We start from the raw sequence: 24,131 nt of genomic DNA on the forward strand, positions 1-24,131 counted from the left end.
CAATAGCTGCATTCTTTTCTTGTTTTCACACATCTAACTCTTCATTTGCACCTCTCAAACAATCTTGTATGTCAACTTTATTTATTTTTTTCAATTTTCAACCTCTTTTGCTTCTCTCAATAAACTGAATCTTACATGTGTTTTCTGATCGTAAGTTCTCATTCTCTTGGGACACTTTTTCTAACTTCGCTTGTAGATCTTTTTTCTTCTATTCAGATTTTAACAATGATGCTTTGAGTTCTTCTATTTCTTCATTGGTAACAAGGGTAGGTTCAAGTATTTCGTGATCACTCGAGGGTGTACTGTAGAAAGGAAACTTGATTTCTTAGACTCTTTTATTTACCCATTAATGACAGGGTTCTTTTGTCCTGCAACTTCGGATTTGAGTACGCTTCCTTTTCTAATGATCATTTCCCAAGCTCGACTTATCCTTTGCAACATTGGTAGATCTACTATACCTGTATTGTGCAAAACAAAAGCTTCCAACGACTTCTCATCTGGTTTCTCCAACATAGGATAGCCAAGTTGTCTTAGAGCTACCGTTGGATTGTAATTAATACATCTTTTGGTTCCCATGAGAGGTACATTTAGGAAATCTCCACATTGGCATAATACTTCCTCCACCCCTTGTTCTCTATGATACCATGAAATTGTGTCCCTCGTAAGGCTAATAATACTCTGAGCCCAATCACGATTATTTTTAACTCCGACATGGTACCCTTTCTTGAATATATGAGACATGAACAAAGTATACAACACTGAAACACAACACAAAATTGTTCCCTCTTTCTTCTCGTGTGGCATATGCAGAGATTAGTATATGTAACACCCCGATTTTTAACAACAAAAGTGTATTTTTTTTAAAACAACAAAATATTTTTAGAAAAAATATTCATAATCGTATTGTAACTTAAATTAGAGTAAAATATTAAATTGTAATTTTTTTCCAAAAGTGACGATTAGAACCCTAAACAATTGTAAAATTCTTCATAATCAGACTTACTTCACGTTGACTAAAATAATTACAATTATTTCAAATACATAAATTCCATTACGACAAAATCATTGTAATAAGAAAAGGAGAATAAATAAAATTCTTAAATAAAACCCTAAGCTGATCATTAATCTAACTGAGGGTGACTGGGTACTGAGGATCCACGAGTGGCATCAAGCCTTATTGCTTCCGATTACCAATCCAAAATCATCGCTATGTCTCGTTTTCAACGTCGTTGCAATTCCAGCACGACTCAAAACAATAAGAACCTGGGGCGTAAGGCCGATTCACAATAATAGTAAAGAGTCACAAATTAAAAACAACATACATACGAAAATACAAAGCACAAAAGCTTAACATGGCATGACATCAAGTGATAAACAAACATACATATAAATATCATCATATAACAAACATGACTCGTGTTACAAAGCACTCTAATGCAATGCTTATATGCAAGTGCACATGATTCTGGAATTTCCATACCCTCCTTGAGGGCCGTAAATCATAAATGCACTGACTCTCACAAACCAGTATTAATTACCGAGGTGCCACCTATCACAGATTAGTGCGATTTACTAGAGTGCAGTCTATCATAGACCTCCACGACTCCAAAATCTTTGTAAGGATAAGGTGGACCAATCAATTCAAGGGACCACCCCACGACCCATCACGGTCACCATTAACACTGTGTCCCATCACGGTCACCACTAACTATGAAATGCATGAGCATACTCTGACTCTTCCACATAAATCATTATGTAAATGCAGCTATTAAAATACTCCCCTTTTAATACTCATTAAACACTAATAATTTTGAATACTTTTTTACAGAGCATATTCAAGACATATTCTTGTCAATAAAATTCATAACACATGTTATCAATTATAAATACATAATCACATCAAATACATAAACAATTGTGTGCACCTTTATTCACCATAAGCACAAAAAACATGAATACATACACACTTTGCATTCAAGCATATATAATATCGTTAGAAAGTGCCCTTACCTCGACAGTGCTTTATTACACAAGCAACTTACGCTACGCCAATATAACCTACCTAACGATTTCAATGACACCTCTCAATTTCCTTGTACCCTAAATCAATCAATTAATTTAATCAATACAAGTTTCTAAACCAACCCCCAAATGAACTCTAGGTTTGGCCATTATCCAAATCAATTAGGGTTTGAATTTTCTCTTAGGTTCCCTAACTTCAAAAAGACTTTGATTTAAGTACTTTGATGAAAATGAATTTCAAAACATTTGTGTCACATTTTGAAAATCTCGAATTTTTTTTTCAAACTTATTGAAGTTCAATTCAAATGTTTGTCTTTAACAATTTAGGACAAAATATTTTGTTAACAAGATCAATTAAAGACAAACATACTCACACAATTTGAAATTTCAATTAAATCATCAATTAAATACATAAATTTCAACACTTTAATATTTGAAAAACTAGTAGAAAGTTTGTATGAAGAATTTTTTTTTAAAAAAAACTCAAATAGTAAGAGTTCCAATACTCTAACTAATCAAAATCATGATTTTCCAATTTGACATTTTTCAAATCTTAATCTTTATTAATTGTGGTTTGTATATAAACTTTTACTTAAAAACAACATTTTCTCATCAACACTAAGTAGTTCTCAAGTTCACAATTTTCTTTTACGTTTCCATCTAAAATCTTCATTCATAATAAAATCATATATCAAAACTCAAAATTATAATCAATCATTGTTTTTCAAAATACCTAAATACTTTTTCAACCTCGAATTTTAGCATAAAGTTGATATCCTTACTATAAAAATTAAAACTGTTAACTTCAAAACTTAAGATTGGAACTTTGTTCATAAAGTGAATATTTCTCTTTCAAACCTTTTTATTATACAAAGTTTGAACACATATATATTTTTTTATATGAACTATTCTCAAAGTCATGAAGTTTGAAACTTTGTTTCTCAAAGTTGACTCTCTTCATAAAAATGGAGTAATTAATAACAATGACAAAAACATTTTAGTTCAATCTATAAAAGTGAAAACCTTGTTTTCACAAAAATCCAAAGGGTAAAACCTTAACACCTTAATAACAAAGTAAACTTTAAACAAGAAGGATAAAACCAACCTTTAAACAAAATTTTGAGCTATCTTGCTATATATATATATATATATATAACACTCGGCTAAAATCCATTTTACTCATCAAGGTCTTTCAAAAAAATTTCCAAATTCAAATATAGTTTAAAACACCTTAAATAATCAAGGACAACAACTCATATAGTTTCAAACTTTAAACGACTCAAAATTTTAATTTATAACACTATTAAAATCACAAGAGAACATTTTCCTAACTTATTTAAAGTTCATAAAATTTCTACCACTCAAATACTTTTGAATGAAAACAAACCACAACTGTAGTACCCCAATTTTGTCCATTTTGTTAAAAATAAATCAAAAAGGAAAATAAAAAAAAGGAAATATATATTTAAAAAAGGAATAAAAATAATTACAATAAATAATTTCATTATGTCTGATAAATTTACAATGTCAAATCTAATTATAATTCTAAAATCAAATCAAATTACAAATTAAAAATAAAGCTAAATTAAATTACAATAAAAATTAGGTCAAACTAATTCAAATCAAGTCAGTTGTTCCAGATTTGCCTCTATTTTGTTCTCTATTGATGTCCTTGCTCACTGCCAAACCTTGCTATGTTGATGATGACTGCTATTGATGCACAAGTCATGCTCATTGATGCATTTGTAGCTGTTGTAACTAATTAGAGAAACATAAAAGCATAATTTTTACTAGTCAGCCTTAGTACACATGATAAAAACTAAAAGGCAAAATTTTGAGTTTAAAAAAAAAAGAAACTAAAGGACAAATTAAAGCTCAGTAAATGGACATATCAAAAAAAATAAGTCAAAACCATGAATGGATCAGAGGTGCAGAAAAAACTCAGATGCTGAGCAAAAGAGATAAGCATCAAACAAGGAATTGGAAAGCTCACACTCAAACAGTGACACATACAAAGAAAGCAACTAAACAGATAAAAAACTCTATAAATACACCTTATCAAATTTAAAAAAAGAGGAGGGATCTAAGATTAACACCACTGATAAAAAAACGTATACAAAGGAAGAGAAGAGGAAGACATCAAAGATATCAGTAACAAACAACAAATAGAAATCGCAAAGGTATTCTTTCATTTACAATAAATCTGTTTCTTTATTACAATTGTTTTAAAAATGTAGATTTTTTTTAATTTGAAAAAGTAAGCATAATGGGCAAAACATAAAAAAAAAAATAAAACTAAGGATTCAAACCTATGATGATGTCGCTACTGCTGCCGTCGAAACCGTCGTTGTTGTTGTCGTTGTGGCTGTCGTCGAAACCGTCGTTGTCGTAGTGGCCGCCGTCGCTGTTTCCTTGTTCCTTTTCATTTTTTTTTTTTCGGTTGATGCGTCTGCTCATGTGTCCCCTTTTACTTTCAGAATCGTGTGCAAAGAGAGAGTGGGCAAGGAGGAAGACTCGAATGTTTTGAGGCTGGGAAAAGGGTTTTTATTTTTTTTGCTACTTACCGGTTAATTGAAAACGGCATCCCCCCTTCATCTGATTAGGGTTTTCTATTTTGGACTTTGTTTTTTTGTTTAAGTTAGTTTGGGCTTGGGGCATCTTACTAATCTATTCATTTTAATCTCAGCCCATAACTAAGTCCATTTAAATCCATTCATTTTATTTTACTAATCTCAGCCCATTTAAATCTTACTAATCTCAGCCCATTTAAATCTATTCATTTTTATTTTTATTTTTTAAAAAAGAGTTTAATTTTCTTCATAATTAAATATCAATTTCATCATATAAAGATTAATTAGATGTTATATCTTTTTAATCTTTGAGTTGTTAGGACACAAGTGGTACAACACGATAGTTCTAAAACTCTCTTTATTTTTTTTTTTAAATTTTATTTATTTATTTTATTTCATTTATTTTATTTCATTTATTTTATTTCATTTATTTTATTCTATTTATTTATTCATTTATTTATTTATTCATTCATTTATTTATTTTAATGAACTAATCTAAAATTGACTTATATATTAGATGTAACTCTTTTTAATCTTTGAGTTGTTAGGACACAAGTGGTACAACTTGATAGTTCTAAAACTCTCTTTATTTTACTTTTTTATTTTATTTATTTTATTCTATTTATTTATTCATTTATTTTAATGAACTAATGTAACTCTTTTTTTATCTTTGAGTTGTTAAAACACAAGTTGTACTAGGTGGTTTTGAAATTCAATTTAAAAATCGAGAACAATAAAATATTTTTAGAGGATTAAATTAGATGTGACATCTTCTTTATTCCTTGAGTTTTGGGACTCAAGTTGTACAACTTGATCGTCTTAAAACTCATATTTTAATATACTTAAATCAAACTCTTTTATTTTTTTTCTTTTCGTCAAAACTTTTTATCAAAATTTTTTTTTTTTTAAAACAATCAATACATCCACATTAACTAAGAACTATGTAGCTTTGATTTCTCCATCGCACCGAGAGATACGTAGCAGCAAGATCACATTCTTGTCAAGCGCATTAACAAATTTTATTTTATTTTCGTCTTTTATTTCTTAAGCACACATTTATTCCAAAATCATATTTAAAAAAAAAATTAATAATTGTTATTCATATTTAATTATAAGGAGAAATAAATATACTTAAGTTAATATTAATCTTGCACAATTAATTATAGGTAACCGTATTTTAACGGATGTCGTAGGGTGTTAATATCTTCCATACGCATAATCGACTCCCGAACTCAAAATTTGGTTTCAAAGACCATTTTTTTTTCTTTCTATTTTTAAGAGTTTTCCAATATTTTCCCTATTTTAAAATAAATTTTGGTGGCGACTCCATTGAATTCGAGAAACACTCAAAATTTTAAGCCGCGACAACAACAATTCCCACTTTATTTCAAAACTTATTCCAAAAATTTTGTCATGACCTTTTTGTTTCTATCTCTTTTCCTTAAAAATTTCAACCAATAAACATAAAATATTCAGAGTTCTCCCCACCGCTAACTCGTTGTCAACAATCTCGATTCACTTTCGAGACTCAAGGAACTAACTATATAAACATAGGAAATTATAAAAGTTGCTTCAAGGTTACATAACTCAAGAAAACTAATCAATTTTTTTATCAATTACTCACTTACCTTAAAATCCTCATTTCTCAACTTTGAGTTTATTTTTTAAATTACATCACTTTGTTCCCAAACACCTAACATCCAGTTGTCATTTTAATAAATAAATAAAAAAAAACATAACCAAACACACTTGCAAAAGTCTTAACTTTACTAACCTAAACTCTCTAATAAAATTTCTATTTTCAGTTCAAACTCATTTATTTGAAAACAACTTATTATATAACTCAAACACATACAAAAACACACTTTTATTCAAGTTATTAACTCCTCTAACTTCAATATTAACAAAGCACCAAGGAAAAAACACACTTTTATTTTATTCCCTTACTTAGGGTTTTTGAATTTTGAAAGAAAAAGAGTTGAAAATGTTTTCTTTAACTTCCTAAACATTAATAACAACCATAGTAGTGATAAACAAGCAATATTAAAGCTCAAAACATACAAAAAATCAATTTTCCCCATATATATACATGCTTACGGGTTTGAGAGAAAAGATCGGAGAAATAACTACTTCAACTATTGATCCTTAGCTCTTTGCATTTCTTTCAAGTAGTGAAACAACTTTGTACATGAAGGTTATGTGATTGGTAGCCACTAAGTTGCTCAAAAATGAAGGAGAAGATTTGGGTTTGGAGAGAAATGGGAGAAGATGTTTTTGAAGAATTAAAAAAATAGATAGTAAGCTGATGATGATGATGGGAATAAAGTGCTTTTATAGGGAGGGGGAAATGTTTTTTTTTTCCCTTCCCTTAATTAATCTACTATCTCAATTTTCAAATTAATCTCTAAAAATTTTTAACCCTAAAAATGAATCATATAAATTTAATCCTAAAATCTCACAATATCGTTTATGACACTTTGTCATAATCACATCACATCACTTGTAGATCTACTTTAGCAAAAATATATACTCTCATCGTAGTCCAATTAACAGATAAATTTAATAGTAATGTGTGACATCTTAAGATATTTGTTGATAATAATTTTCTATAGTTCGATTAAATTATTCTCCTACATATAATTTTAACTGGGTCTCTGAAAATATTTTACCAATCCACCACTTCTCATCTAATCCTTCTTACACAAATGATTCTAGTCAACACACAAAAAGGGATAGTGAAGTGGCTCATTTTTGTCCTTACAAAGTCTTACTACATAGGAAGAAGATATCTAGACATTTTCATTAACCACTCAATAAAATATTAATATCCTACCAAAATATCTAGATATTTTGTGACTTTAAGTCAAATCATCTTGTTCAGTCTTGGAGTTCGTTTTTAAACGAGTCACATTTCGCTCACGAATATATTTATAGGTAACTTAAATTTTTTATAATAAATCTACAAATTAAAGCTTTACAAAATTTCACAAATAAATTTTTATCCAACGAAATTTTTGTTCCTTAGCTTAGAAAAATATAATGAGATCAGATTCTCATTATAGTCGATATATAAAATAGCCGATTAAATTTTGGTGTCATTCGGAGTTTGTCAAAATTTAAACAGCGGGTATATTTTGCACATTTAAAAAAAAACTCAGTATAAAATTATTTTTAAAATTTCAACAATGCCAAAACATTCATTCACATAGTTGTTTAACATCAATGAAACATCCAAATAACTTTTTCATAGATTAATTTGCAAGTCAGACACTTACAACAATTTTACAAACCACATACAATAAAAATGGTAAACAAACAACTTAATAAACAACAAAAGGTATAATTAGACAATAAGCAATAATTATTGTTATAAATAAATTCCGGGTCTTACAGTATACATCAGCAAGAACTGCCGGAACTGAATTTTGTTTATTTTTGTTAAAAGCTAAGAAGATATTGATGGCAACAAAATCTACAAAATTATCAAGTTTGGGAATAAAATAATACCATAGATAATGAGAGCCAAAACATCTATAAAAGTACCCCATTTTTTTTTAACGGCTAAATCCTAGCAAGAACTACGAGAACTGGATTTTCTTTATTTTTGTTAAAAGCTAAAAAGACGTTGATGGCAGCAAAATCTACAAAATTATCAAGGTTTGAGAATAAAATAATACCATAGATAAAATGAGAGCCAAAACATCTATAAAAGTACCCCATTCTTTTTTAACGGCTAAATCTTAGCACTTTTGCTCTAGATATTTTCTTGACAAACCATGAATAGCTCATTTTTCCTCTTTTTTACCTACCAAATCTCGTATGTCGATTTTCAACACTTCAACAATTTTGCTCAAACTCGGTGGTTGCCCAGTATATCGATAAGGATTTCCTTTCTCTATAGAGTAACCCAATATTCGTTCAAATTCCTCTAATGTCGGGGCTAACTAAAAGTCTTGAAAGGTGAAACATCTTAAAAGAGGGTCACAATACTGAGCCAATATCGTGAGGGCCTCTGTTTGCACATTCACTGCCAAGCGATTTAAGATCTTCCCGTATTTGTGAAAGAAACACTCACGTTGTATGGTTTTAATTTGATTGTTGATGTCTCTTAAACTTTTAAAATCAAGTTGCTTGAACTTTAAAAGTAAAGTTTTTCTTTTTTTCCGATCCCATTGTCCACTTTAATTTAACACGTGACTAAGGTCCTTATGATTCTCCAACAATCCTGAAAATTGATGCAAAATGCCAATTCATTTTTCAAAAGAAACAATGTCATGAGATATGAATGCAATTATGTAGAATGACTGTTGTGAATATATAAAGTTTTGAATGAATGTATGAGATATTTTTTTTTTGCTTATATGGATATTCTTATGATGAAAGAGTCTATTGACTTATGTAGTGAAACTCTCACAAGGGTGGCTCTATAGTTATAAACACGATTCCTAGAGCTAGTAATCATATTTTGGAATATTGTCAACAACAATAGGTAAACTATTTGGAGTGACAATACCCTCAACAAGATCAAACTCTATGTGAGATCTTCATGCTAATCAAACATGATGTACATTCACAAGGCTAACACTACACAAACTCGAAATTAAACTTAAGTTTTGTTCAAACCCGGGTATAAGGTTCCACTCATAAGTGTGTGTCTTAGTAATGCTAATAAAACATATATACATATACAAAATAAATAAATAAATAACTAAATAAATAAAAATGATATACTAGCTTAAAAGAGTATTATGCTGTCAGCTAATACTTATTAAGAAATAATAAACACATAAAGTAAAAGAAAATGAAAAACAAACAAATATAAAAAAAATTTAAAAATTATACACAATTAATTATGTTAGGCTTGACTCTCCAAAATATCCCCAGTGAAGTCGCCAGCTGTCGCGACTTAAATTTTCTAGTGTTTCTTGAATTCATTGGAGTCGGCGCCAAAATTTATTTTAAAATAGGGAAAATATTGAGAAACCCTTAAATATAGAGAAAAAAATGGTATTTGAAATCAAATTTTAAGTTCGGGAGTCCATTATGCGTAGGGAAGATATTAGCACCCTACGACATCCGTTAAAACACGGTTACCTATAATTAATTGTACAAGATTAATATTAACTTAAGTATATTTATTTCTCCTTATTATTAAATATGAATATCAATTATTATTTTAAATATGATTTTGGAATAATGAGTGCTTAAGAAATAAAGGACAAAAAGAAAATATTGATGTGCTTGACAAGAATGTGATCTTACTCCTACGTATCTCTCAATGAGATAGAGAAATCAAAGCTACGTAGTTCTTGGGTAGAAAATGCGGACGTGTTGATTGTTTTTTAAAGAAAATTTGTTTCGTGATAAAAGAAATATTTTGATGAAAAGAAAAAAAAGTTTAATTTAAATTATTTTTAAAATGTGAGTTTTAAGACAATCAAGTTGTACAACTCATGTCTCAAAACTTAAAGAGTAAAAAAAAAGATGTCACATCTAAAATGTGAGTTTTAGGACACTTAGTTTAAGATGGAGAAGTTGCTGAAAGAAAGCAATTTCGGCACATTCATCAAGCTTAGGGAAGCTGGTAATTCCTTCATGAATGCGCAAGGGTTCAGAGTAAAACTAGCATCTTTTTCAATAGTAGTTCTAATGTCAAAGCTGGAAAATTTCATTGCCTCTAGCACTAACATTTGATTAATGCATTGATGCATAGACACGTCTTTAGGCTATTATGTTTGAATGAGAAGAGGGAGAAATTAAAAGGGAGAAATAAGTGGCCGAGGGAGGGGAAGAAACAGAGGACGAGGGCACTGCCACTCCCAAAGGCCTGGTTACCGTTCCAACGGGGACAATGGTGACGGCAAGGACGATATCGTCACAAGTTCAAATTTTTAGTCTTATTTTTTATGTTTCGTTCATTATGTTATCTTAATTTTTGCTCTTACAAATAAAAAATCTATATTTTTTTTAAACAAAAAGTAATTTTATGGTGAAGATAAAGAACAACAGATTTATTGTACAAGAGGAAAAAACTACCATGATGTTTTCTATTTGTTTCTTGTTACTGATACTCCCCCGAGTTTCCGCCTCTTCTTCTTTATATGTATTTTTTTTTATAAGCAGAATTAAAGATCATATCTCCTTTTGAAAACAAATGAATATGCATTGATAGAGTTTCTTCAAATGTTTATTTGCTTTCTTTCTCTGCATTTGCTTCCCCATTAATTTCATTTTTGATGCTTAATTTCTTTTGCTCATAAACTGACTTTTCTGCATATATGATGCATTCACGGTTTTAGCCTTATTTGTTTTTATTTGATTATGTTCATCTGCTAGACAATGCTTGTTTGTTGGGCTAAAGACCTTTTTTTACTTGCAGCTTTGGTTAGCTTTGTACATGGATCTAATATAATTTGTCTTTTAGTTTTTTTTTTTTTTTTAACTCATAAATTTGTCTCATTTCTCTATATAATGTGTCCAATGGCTGAGGTAAATGGAGTTGATTTTTTCATTACTTAATTCATTACATACTATTTTTGGTCATGTTTTGTATTTTTCATTACTTAATTCATTACATACTATTTTTGGTCATGTTTTGTATTTTTCATTACTTAATTCATTACATACTATTTTTGGTCATGTTTTGTATTTTTCATTACTTAATTCATTACATACTATTTTTGGTCATGTTTTGTATTTTTCATTACTTAATTCATTACATACTATTTTTGGTCATGTTTTGTATTTTTCATTACTTAATTCATTACATACTATTTTTGGTCATGTTTTGTATTTTTCATTACTTAATTCATTACATACTATTTTTGGTCATGTTTTGTATTTTTCATTACTTAATTCATTACATACTATTTTTGGTCATGTTTTGTATTTTTCATTACTTAATTCATTACATACTATTTTCTGTTCCAATAATATATATTTAGCTACTCCAAATAAATTTATTAGTAAAAAGTTAAGTGAAACAAAAAAGTTAAAAAAACTATTATTTGATTGATATATCTATTTGTATTGTTGACATTTTTTTATCTCTATCACAACTTTTTTAAATAATTATTTTTTTATTGCGGTTTTAATTTACATTTTATATAAGTAAAAATTATTATAAATTTTTTTCGCTCACCAGTTAAATTTAATATATTAATTTTCAAAAGTAAATTTTATTTTTCATTCTATATTTGTCCCCCTTCTTAGAAATTAGGCTAGCTTTGCCACTGCTCCATCCGTACTGTTTTAATTTTGCATTTGCAGGAAAATTTTGTTCCTATTTAATTGTTATTTAAAGTTCAATGCAACATTAATTATTTAATTTAACAATAATACTTAATTATTTATTGTAGAAAGATAAATATATGAATTGAGATAATTAATTATTATGAAATTATAGGAAAAGATAAATAATTGTATCAAAAGTAACAAATTTTATTGATTATCTTGATATGAATAAGAAGTAAAAAAAGAAAATTAAAAAGGAAAGAGTTGAGTAATTAGAGGTAAATTAATAATTGTATTTGTTTACATGAAATGCAAAGACGCTTAGAAGGACAAGGGCAGAGTTGTGATACGATAAATATGCACATATGTGAATATTGAGAATCAATTCAAATTTTAAAGGGGTAAAATTCTAAAGTTTGAAAAAAATAAATAAATATTTCAAGGTCTTAGAATTTGATCATTGGAACATACAAATTCAACTTAAAAGAATAAATGAAGAGTTTATAAAAGTCATTTAAATTGTGGAGATCAATTCACTTTCATTAATATATTTTACAAGAAGTTACATTTACCTTTATTAATATTCACCTTCATTGTTAATTAAATGATGTTTAATCTCGGTTACTCAAACTTCTACACATTTCACCACTCACAACTTGAATTGTCACGACTGAGATGTATGTTTGGTTTGTTAAATGGACTAATTTTAGTGAGTTGAAAATGAACACGATTTATTTGCTTGGAGGAAATAGGAGGAGAGATAATGCAATATTTTATAGGCTAAATTACATTTGTGGTCCCTTAACTTAATTTCAGGTAACGTTTTAGTCCTTTATCTTTATTTTTTCCCGACTTGGTCCTTTATTTTAATTTTAAGTGACAATTTGATATTTTATGTTTTAAAATTTCAACAATGATATCCTTTTATATACAAAAATTCAAAAAAAATTTCAATCAAAACTCATAAAATTAATTATATTCTTCAATATAATACAAATTTCATCAAATTCGTAACGCAAATCTTCAAATAAACTCATATTTTCATACTTTATTTGATATTTTTAGGAATAAATGACTAAATTGGGAAGAAAAAAAAGATAAAGGACTAAAACGTTACCTGAAATTAAGTTAAGGGACCACAGATGTAATTTAGCCTATTTTATATTATATTTGTTTGATTAAATTTTTAAAAGTAGAGCGAAACAAAATCTCTAAAAAAACCTATTTTTGCTTCTTATCCATTTTGAAAGATTTGAAGGGGAAATGAAGAGTTCAAAATCACTAGTAAACCATTTAAGCTCTATCTCTATACTCTTAACTAAACCTAAATTTAATTAAAATCTATTTCTCCATCTTGCACCTTTTATACCAAAGACATTTCCCCTTCAATTGATTCTTCTCCTTTCCCCTTTCTTTTCCTTCGTTAAAATATATTTTCTTCATTAAACTAAATAGATTAAGGGGGTCAAAAATAGATATAACAAACACTTAAAAAAAAATTGAGTTATGAATTTAAGTAAGTAAATAATAAAGAGTAACTAATTTTCATTTTAAGACTAAAGTTCCCAGCTAATAATATTGAAATGTCAATAGTAAAAAGAACATCTAACTAAATAATAAATTTTAGAACAAAAGAAGGTACAAGATATAAAAAGAAAAATATTGTAATATATATTAAAGTTTCGTAAATACAATTAAAATGATGGATACAATAATATTTGATATGTTAGAATTTAAATTCAAATAAGTAATAATCCTTTTTTTTTCATATTTAATATGTGCAATTCATCGGTATTTTTAAATAAAAATATATATAAACAAAGACATTCATGTGAAGAAAAGGGATTGAAGTGACACCCCATATAAAACATTGCATCAAAAATATGTAATTTACAACTTGGAAAGCAAACAACATTTACTTCCTCTTCTTCTCTCTCTAACAATTTATGGTTAATTATTAGGATGACAATAACAAGAGCATTACTTTATCTCTTACTCACTCCAATTTAAATTAAAATTTATTTAAAAACTCTATTTGGGTCCGTTTTCACTTTCGGGAACAGACCCAGATCCGAAATCTGAAATGGAAATATCAGTTAATGAATCCCCTTTGGATGATCTCCTTGAAGATGGCTTTTTTACTGAGCCATCTTCAGAATTCTTTGATTTCCTCCGATGGGTTTTGGTGCCCGTTGGTGGAATATCTGTTGACGGCGACTCGGAGCCGTTGTTTGAACTACGACGGTGTCGCCTATGTCGAGAACCGCCTGATGAATCGTTTGTTGAGGCGTCTGCAGATGGGTCTGATGATCGATGGTGGCGGCGCGTGGTCTTCTTGACCGTGTTGGACTCAGTGTCGATTGATTCGTGTCTTGACTTTGGAACTAGATGCCGACTCTTGGATGATTTCCCTTTCGGCGACTTGACCTTATTTTCTGGAAAAAAAAAATTATATTTTTTTTTATAAGATGAAACACATATTTTATTTGTTTCTAGACAATAATCTACGAACTCACACAATCATCACATTGATGACCGTTAAATCAAGATCGAAGATTTCAATATTCGATATAAATTTTAATGTTTAAAAAATGAAAAAATAGAATTTAAAATCTAGATGGTCTAATATCGACCCATTGATGGTTGACATGGTGACAACGTGGATACATGGAACTAGATTTAGAGGCCTCACATGAAGAATTCCTAGGGTTTTATAAATAATAGTAATATATGGTAGCATTCTAATCTTTGATATTGTAGCAAATTGCACTTTAATACAACCTCAATTACAATTCAATATTAGTTTCGACGATATAAAAAACTGTTATATAGTAACTCATATCACCATTGCAAAATTTTATTTAAAATTCTGAGTATTTCTATAGGCTATACACTTTTTCATTGTCTAGTGCATTTAAAAAATTCATAAACCATTAATCAACACATATATAATGTGTAGTGTGTGTGACAATATGGTAAGCAAGCAAAAATACTTAGTTTATTCACACACAAAATTGCTGTATGAGAAGAAATATATACAAACCTTCAACCTTCTCATTAGAGTTTCCTGAGGGGTTTGTTCCTTTGTACTCATTCATCTGCATAAGTTTTCAAATTGAACATAGAATAAGGCTTTATGAGGAAAAATGACAAACTAATTAAAATATGTAGAAGAATATTTGATTTTAGTTCCTCTGAAAAAAAAAATTATAGGAATTAAAATAAAATAATAAAAACAAAATACAAAATGTGATATATTTACCATAACAAAAAAAAAAACTAAACAAAGAAAAAAAATATATTTACATAGATTAAATGTATATTTAAACTTTTAAAAATGAGATAGGAAATAATGAAAATAATACCCAGCTAGGTGCATTTGCTGATGGATCATCTGAACCAATATGTGCTACATGTTTTACATCGGTTGGGAACCCAATTTGGATTTCATCTTCTTTTTCTTCTGCACAAATCATTACAATTTATTCACCACCAAACAATTCATAACTTTCACCCTTGAATCATAACTAAATTGACAATAAGTAATTAAATCTTTAAATATGAAAAGTCAATATGAATATGTTTATATACAAAAAGTAATTTAGTAATAGTTATACGAAAATTATGAATATTAGTTACATTACTACTTTTTTTCTTCATATATCTAAAATATATAATGAATGCTTATAATTAGAATTAGATGAAATAGTATTTAATTTCTTACATCATACAAAAGTGACTTGTGGCCAATGAGAGAAATATATTTTAACGATGTTATAGGTACAAATATTAATTATGATTTAGCTTTGACTAACCTCAAAAAAACATATTCAACCACACATGATTGATTCTCCTTGACCAATTGTACACAAGAATCCGAAGGTTCAAATTAGTTTACTAAAATTCACAATTTCGTTACTATTGGAACTAACTACATTTAATAACCACCGCGTACAATTTATGAAATTAACAATTTAGCTTTCAATAATAATAAAATTGAAAACTCTTAACCACCAATTTTTAACATCAAGCTAAAAATAGCTGAATTACAACAAAATTACAAAAGTTTGATTAAAACATAACAATATTATTTATATACCTGAACTCCAAATCAAATTTTAAATAAAATTATGCTCTTCCTCTATCAGCTTTCTTCCTTTCCTTTCCCCTTTCTTATACACATACAAATACATAAAGATAGGGAGATGTTTAATAAAATCCATGACTTTGCATGGAGGAAAGAAAATTGTACTTTTCCATTAATTTAAAATTTATTTGTTATGAGAAAGGAGATTATAGTACTTACCAAATATTTGAGAAATGTATCTAAGTCCTTTAAGGAGGCCTTTCACCTTTGTCGACATTAATTATTAAGAATGAAACTCTTGTTGATTTATTTGTACCAAAAAAACTTCCACTTAAAAGGTGTTGTTGATGCTTCAATCTTCAATCTTCAATAAACCAACTAAAACTTCCTGAAAAAAAAAATTTGTCAATTGATCATATAAAAAATCATACATTACTAGAAAAAGTTGAATTAACAAAAAACATGATATTCATCTCTAATTATAACGATACACAATAAATTGAATGTTTATGCGGTTTCAAAAATGCAATTAATTAAGTTGTTCATGTTTTTTAAAATTGTTTGCAACTACCTCCAATAGGTAAAATGTTTGAGAAAATAAAAAATAAAAAATTAGTTGAAAAACAAGTGAAAATTAATAATAAAACAAAAAGGGTACCTTTAAGAAGAAAAATGTATAAACTTGAAATTAATCATAACAACATGACTTAATGTTTAGGCCTCCAACTAATAATGTTGAAACAACAAAATCTTATTAAGCACATGTAGGTGAGTGAAGAAAACATATATTAAAAAAAAAAAAAATTAAAAATTGGCAAGGTGAATATGGGAGAGAGAAGTCATGCAAAAATAGAGATGCACATGCTTCTTGGTTGGTTTTTGTATATATTTGTGTTGTTGTTGTGAGAGAAGAAACCAACCAAGAAGATGGAGACTTGAGGGGTGGAATCAAAAATCTCAAAAGTGAAAAATCAGAGAGAAAGTGGTTTATGATCGACAACACACATTACCGGTTTGAGAGACAAATCAAAACCAATAGTTTAACGTTTTTTTAGGTGAAAGTCCAGATATACAAACACTACAAATTTTCAGGTGCAAAATGCTATATTTGGGCTCAATGTTTTTGAATAGCTTTTTACTAATGAAAGCACGAAAAATAAGGTTGAGATATGATGATCATTCATTAGTGTACCATAAATAAGCTAATATTTATTCTATTAATAATTAGAGAATTGTTGGGTTGGGAGTTTTCTTCTTTGCATTTTTCTTTTTTAACTTCAAATTGTGATAACAATTCATTATATTATCTTATATTATTATAATAATAGTAGTAGTAGTAATAATAAGGCAATGCTATTAATTTGAAAACATATAAATAGTCAAAATAGAACATTTGAAAGAGATTAGTGTTCACTCTAATATATAACAAATTGTAAATTGCTCATTGGATGAAATTAATTGTTAGATATTTAGAAATAAAAATTATATATTAAATAATAAAAGTTTGTAACTTCTATTAATATGAAAAAAATTATGAATTGAACTTTTAGAATTTTTTACTAAGCATATTTTAAGTGTGAAGTATTCACCAACTTCATTAATAACTAATCTTTGTCAAACCAACAAATTTTAATGAAGTCTCTCCCTCCTAACCAATTTATAGACAATGGTGATGCTCAGGGGTTGTTCTAATAAATTTCTCTTGTTTTTTAAAAAAAAAAAGTCAAAAAAGACAATGGTAGTGCTAAGAAACACATGAGAAATTCTATTTAATTATATGATTAAAGAAAAACCCAATGGCTTATCATCTCAATGTAAACCAAAAAGTACATATATTTAATAGTTTTAAATATAAGTAATTTTCTTTTTTTTGAGGAAACAAGTTCATGTGAAGGGTACATTGGAAAACACACTAATTTATCTTGAGAAAAAAAGCATATCTGCATTCAAATAAATTTCTTAATTAGTGTGAGGGTAGTTGCTTTTGTTATTATATTAGAGTTACTTGTGTATTAGAAAAGAAATAATCATTCCGTCCTATATGACTCTTTCAAAAAATTTGATTATCCATTTTTATGAGATACTTTTTAAATATTCAGTTACATTAATTATTATTGTTTTAAAATATACAGTAATTATATTTCCTCTTTATCTGCAATTTGTAATATATTATACAACAACATAAACTATTTCAAAATCGTAGTTGTTCTTTGTGATTTCGTCAATCTCACCACAAAACTAAACATTTCACTTATTGATCACTTAGTCAATAAGGTCCTAAATACTATACTTAGAGATGGAGGGAATATAATATTTTTTTAAAAGAGGAGAGAACAACATAATTTATCACAACATGAGTGTAGTTTACTCTATATCTTTTAGGATAGAATAACAAGCAGCCATACAATGAGCAAAAGTTGAACCAGTATAGTTCTAGCCCAAACCAAACTGTTAAAACAAGTCAATGAACTTTTCTAGTAGCCCTAGGCTCACAGTAAACTAATTGATAGTAACAATTTTGGCAGAATAAAATTCTAGAGTAATTAGAGGCACATTTAAGATAATCCTTATTTATCAGGCTAGTTGATATGTCAAAGGTGAAAACATGGATATAATAGTAGAGTGAACATGCAAGAGCCCTTCATCAGGAACTTCTACCCATGATTCCATGCAAGAGCAACTCATAAGGTATATTTGACCATGAATCTGTGATTCATGATGCCTTCATATCATCCAACCGGAAACGCGACTGTGCCAAAAGAGTAAGTTAAGTTAAAGCACACAAATCAAGTTTAAAATTGCTATTCGGCACCCTATGAATAAGAGTAACCCCTCCTCAAACCTCTTTCTGCGATACAACTAACATCATTCTATTAACTTGTGTATTGATTTGATGTCACATATTAACATTGTCGATACTCATATTTTGATGTTCACCATATTATCTATTCTTTTATCAGCGATTCAGTTCATATAATTTTATCCTCGCGTTAAAATTTTCATAAAACAATTTAATCACATGCGTCCTTTCTTTACTTTTTAAATAACTTGTGTATTGATTCAATGTTAGAGTGAAATTATTAATACTACACCTACGTCCCTTTTTAAAAGCCACCCATTGCATATTTCACATATACTAAGAAAAGATGATAGTGTAATTAATGTTTATATTTTGTGTATGACTATTACTAAATTACCCTTTGTGTATAGATATATTCAATGTTGATTTTTCATATTCCAAGACAAATTGATGCTTTTAATAAGGGATATATTTGGAAAAGGAACAATAAATGTATCTAGTAAATTGCAAATGACTAATATCTAGAGACAATTTGTTTTTCCAAAGAAGGCTTATATTAAAAACAGAGGTAGTATTAATAATCATTCAGATCAATGCCAGTAGTAAAATAAGACCAGAAATGATCTAAAAGAGATCTTACCAGAAACTTGTGATTCTCTTCAAGGAGAGGAGAGAAGGTTGTACAAAATTTCTGTATGTCAGCATTGATATCACCAGTGCCTCCTATCACCTCCATGAACTTTTTCCTGTCTGGTGCGAGCTTCATGACTACCTGTAGGTTTAACGCATCCCAAATACATAGTCAGTTCCATATACTATAATCATCCTTGACGGGAAAACGGAACAACTGAAAAGTACAAACAGGGGAACATTGACGGAGAGGGAAAACTGCATGGTGTTTAAGTGTCTTGATCTAAGTTGAATAAATTGCTATGTAGAAGCTAGAATATAAAGATGTCGCTTTATTATATTGTCAATATTTAAATGCTTTCTAGATCACAACACCGGTTAGCTAAAATCTTTTCAAGAAACCCAATATACTACAAGTCTAAGGGTCTGTTTGCATTGACTTATTTAAGTTTATCTACTAGCATAAGTACTTGTGAGATTGTTTGACAGAACTTATGGAAACAGCTTATGACACGTCCATAAGTTGTTTTCAGCTTTATTTCCATAAACTCTTCAAGATAATTTATGAAAATAATTAGACTTTATTTTATATTTTGCTATAAAAAAAGCTTATGCATAAGCGCTGATGTTATAAGCGTTTAATTAAGTTGTTTATCTAAACAGAGCTTAAACTATAGAAAATTAATATAAATAAAGTTAAAGTCTAAAATGTAGCATTCACACAGTTAGGAACAAAGATTGCACAAAAACGACAGCACAATAGGCAACTCAGAGCATTTTCTAGGAACATTCAATAGACCTAGGCCAATGTGAAGCAATATTATACGGTGAAGATCAAATTATGTTTCTATCAAGTTTCAAGATTATAACAACAAAGCATGGAAAGAGCATTACAGTGAAGCTTGAACTAGCAAGCCAGCCATGCCACTTCTTCAGAGTCTTGTTGTAGGCATCAGTACAGGCTTGTGACATTGACCAATCCTCATGCTGAATCAAGTTTTGGAACAAAGCCACCAAGAAATCCATTGCTCTGAAGATTTTCGAGTTAGAGAAATAAAATTATCCTAAATAATATTGCATGAGCAATTAATAGCAACTAATAATAAGCTGACTAATAGAAGCGTGATCAGTTCAAAAGAAATAAAAGAAGTTAAAAAGTTCGTTGAAGCTAGGGCAAAGGTTCCATATAGTGATGAATGATATACAACAGCAACAAAAGCTTTTTCACTAGATGGGGATAGACTACATGATCAAACATCATTGTATTATGTCAACTGTCAAATACCAAGTTTTGAATAAGTTCATTTACATCTACGTCTGTTTTATTGGTATCTCGCCAACACTTTTTGATCAAATAAATTATTTTTCCTCAGTCTTCCTCCATCTCTATTTGTTAGGCTTCTATTGGTCTTCATCTAATCAACTCTCATTGGTCCTTATTAGAGCTGTTACTAGTCTACTTCTTCTCGCATGGCCAAACAATCTTGGACTAGATTCTATAATTCTTTCATTAAATAGTATTACTCCTACTTTCTCCCAACTCGAGTTGCTTCATGACATATTTATAACGTTAAAACATTTGTGCTTAATATCACGGCATGCATAGATTATGCATACATGTGTCAATATTCTTATGTTCAGTGTTGTCAATTGCATATCGTGGAAAATAGCGGTTTGTTCTAATTCTGCTATGCTACTGTTTTAAAGCGTTGCTATAGCCTCTATTTGACAACACTTTGTACCAAATCACGTATCTAGAACAATCTCTGTTTGTTAAAATTCCCCTACGCTCTAGTCGCTATTTGACTACACTGTTATGTTCACCGTATAACAAATTATACAAAAATGTTCTCTTAATAACAGATTTGAGAATGTCATACAAACATGAAAGACAAGTTAAATGGAAACTGCATGCCACTCACTACCTTGTGAGCCAAAGAAGTCCATTGGTACAACTGGATGATGATTTAGCAGTTTTTGTTTCAATCTCTACTTGTACCAAACTGTATAGGCAATTAAATCTCGTTGGATTGGATGAATGTAAAGTTTCCAATCTCTGCCATGTAAATCAATATGGTATAGTGTGAGAACCTATAGCATATGATACGGATATACTTTTGAAACATGTACATACCAATAATATCTGTAACCAAAATCATCACAAGAAATAAAGAGGAATGCATCCAAAGGTGCTAGATAGCATATGATCACACATACATTCAAACAAGACTCAGAAAGAGTCATTGACAGAAACATACCGTTATATTACCACCTATGTCAGATTTAACAAGGGTCATAGCAGCTCCAAACTTATCTGTTGCAAAAAAAAAAAAATCATTAGTTCTTTTAATCAGATACAAGTATTCATATCATACATTTGATGTTTATGCAGACACTATATCACGGAATAGTTTCACAAACTATTTTCTGCACATATTGAGGTCGTAGTGTTAGATTGTAACACAAAAATCACTCCTACAGTCCTACACACGATAGACAAGTTTCTGCTCTAAAACGAATACCGATCATCCTGATTTTTACATAATTTCCCATTTTAATGAATAAACTCTTATAATTTGAATATATAGATAGCTAAGTGACCACAATAGATACATTAAAAGCAATCAAAATAGTTTCCACATTTTCGTGACAAAAAATATATCTTGACTATGAATGCTATAAAGAAGGTGATCGATGGAACAGAAGTCCACTGTAGAAAATATCACTTTTATGAATCTTTCATGGCTCAAAGAGTGAACATTTCATTAAGATCTAGCACATATAATCACAAGAATAATTGGATTTTTCCTTTGCGAAAGAGTAAACCACCATTTTGGTCCCTGAATGTGTGAAACATAGTCACTATACTTCCTAATGTACCGAAATTGCAAATACTTCCCCAATATCTCTTTTATTAGTAATTTTATAGATTAAATTGACCAACAAAATACACATTTGAGAATTAAAATGACTAACTAAAGATCTATTTCAGGACCAAAATGACTAACAAAAGATAAATTTAGGATTGCTTATGCAATTTTGATACATTCAAGGACTATTGTGACAGCACCTCACACATTCAGAGACCAAAGTGACTGTTTACTCTTGCGAAATAAAAAACACAAACAAAAAAGATTAACACACATTGAAAAATGTCTAATAAGGGACCATAAACATGCACCTATAACAGGCAATATGTGTCGGCACGCATCCAAGAAATGTTTGGTTAGAATCTCTCCTTGCTCAGACTTTACATGCTGAAGCTCTTCCAGTGCAGGAGTGAAGACAGTCCCCTCCATTTTTACGCTTTAGCGGCAAATAACAATGTTAAACCAAACAAATATATTAGCAAGTAGCAACCCCTTATCAAGCCAAAGATCAAATCTACACATTGTTGTCAATTGCGGATCACGGAAAATAGCAATTTAATCAAATTATGCTATACTAAAGTGCTATAGCACCGCAATGACGGCTACTTGACAACAAAATAGTGTAATGCAGAATAATTGCAATTGGTCCAAATTCCACTATGCTATAGCGCCACTATAGTAACTATTTGACAACACTTAATCTACATACATATGAGCCACTAAAGGAGGGGTTGGTTGCTTCAACTGGTTTGAGCTAAGATTTAAAAGAGTTTGACGAGTTAAAAGACCGGTTCAAACCCTGTGAAGAAAGAAAATACTAACATAACAACAACTAAGATACTAACATTTGCCTATTAAAAAAAACATATGAGCCACTAAAATTCAAGCATTCAAATATTATTTTTCCGAACAATAAAAAATTTAAGAATAGGAAATTATAGAAGATAAATTAAGAACTTTCATGAGAGACTAGCTGACTTTATAGCTAATAAAAGACAGGATTCATTGAAGACACTGAGAAATAAAATAAAAAAAACATACACAATCAATTTAAAAAGCATAAAACTTTCTTACAACTATGCAGAGTTCTAAATTCTATCAGATCATCACAATTAGCTTTCCTAAAAAACCAAACTCCAACTGAGATTGGGAAAAATCATAAGACAGATCAGATTACATACACATGAACAATATTTTGAAGCCACCAATTTAAACCCTTATTGACAACTTTTTTCCAAAAAAACAACACAGTTTTCTAGGGAAAAAACAAAAAAAGCAAGAAAGCATTAATCCATGAACAGAAAAAAGAATTAGAAGAGAGATGAAATATACGTAGAATATTGAATGGCGAGAGTGGAGGGAGAGAACTGTAATGCAATGATGAGATCAGAATGGTGTGTGAGATGAGAATCAGATACCAAAATGACTGGTTTTTCCCTCTTTGTCCGTTTTCCTTTGGTTACGCGGTTCCAGATCCTAACAGTTCATGAAAAAACGAAACTTCATCAAAAACCTTACGTTAATGAACTTTGATCTTAAGGGGTAATAATCTTTTTACTTACTATAAAAAAAACTAACTTTATTTCATTATCTAGAGATTGAGTAATCTTCTTAAGAGATTTTTGAAAAACTAATTATTTTATATTTATTTATTTATGATAATAAAAATCACTTATTTTAAAATTATTAATTATTCAAAATAATTTTTTATTTGAAGTAGTCGAATTTATTTATTTTTAAAAAATTATAACAAACAAATAAAAAATCCAAAAAATAATAATAATAACTTCTGAAAAGTGATTAATTTAAAAAATAACGATTATTTCTGCTATATCTTTTTCTTTTTTTAAATATTCTATTTTCGAAAAAAAAAATACAAAAATACTCTATTATTTGAATATTCAATATATTACATTTCT

General features: G+C 29.0%; 2 protein-coding genes across 4 annotated transcripts; both read right to left on the reverse strand.

Moving 5' to 3' along the window:
* Positions 1–13,657: 13,657 nt before the first annotated feature.
* On the reverse strand, positions 13,658–16,920 carry LOC140918594 (uncharacterized). Of its 2 annotated transcripts, none has more exons than XM_004497919.4 (5): positions 16,833–16,920; positions 16,132–16,300; positions 15,191–15,288; positions 14,869–14,923; positions 13,658–14,260 (listed from the first exon to the last, which is right to left on the reverse strand). In XM_004497919.4, the coding sequence occupies exons 2-5, from the start codon at positions 16,187–16,189 to the stop codon at positions 13,857–13,859; spliced, it is 615 nt and encodes a 204-aa protein (XP_004497976.1). In that variant the 5' UTR covers positions 16,190–16,300; positions 16,833–16,920; the 3' UTR covers positions 13,658–13,856. The 2 variants fall into 2 exon arrangements, with proteins under 2 accessions (XP_004497976.1, XP_004497975.1); XM_004497918.4 differs by having other exon boundaries at positions 16,571–16,901.
* Positions 16,921–18,254: 1,334 nt separating this feature from the next.
* Positions 18,255–23,725, reverse strand: LOC101495661 (glycolipid transfer protein 1-like). 2 transcript variants are annotated; one of them, XM_004497922.4, is made up of 7 exons: positions 23,545–23,725; positions 22,524–22,648; positions 21,601–21,656; positions 21,268–21,398; positions 20,237–20,372; positions 19,353–19,484; positions 18,255–18,661 (listed from the first exon to the last, which is right to left on the reverse strand). In XM_004497922.4, the coding sequence occupies exons 2-7, from the start codon at positions 22,639–22,641 to the stop codon at positions 18,626–18,628; spliced, it is 609 nt and encodes a 202-aa protein (XP_004497979.1). In that variant the 5' UTR covers positions 22,642–22,648; positions 23,545–23,725; the 3' UTR covers positions 18,255–18,625. The 2 variants fall into 2 exon arrangements, with proteins under 2 accessions (XP_004497979.1, XP_027189798.1); XM_027333997.2 differs by lacking the exon at positions 23,545–23,725 and adding an exon at positions 23,394–23,538.
* Between the last annotated feature and the right edge of the window lie 406 nt (positions 23,726–24,131).

The sequence above is a fragment of the Cicer arietinum genome, chromosome 4 (genome assembly GCF_000331145.2).
Source record: "Cicer arietinum cultivar CDC Frontier isolate Library 1 chromosome 4, Cicar.CDCFrontier_v2.0, whole genome shotgun sequence".
NCBI lineage: Eukaryota > Viridiplantae > Streptophyta > Magnoliopsida > Fabales > Fabaceae > Cicer > Cicer arietinum.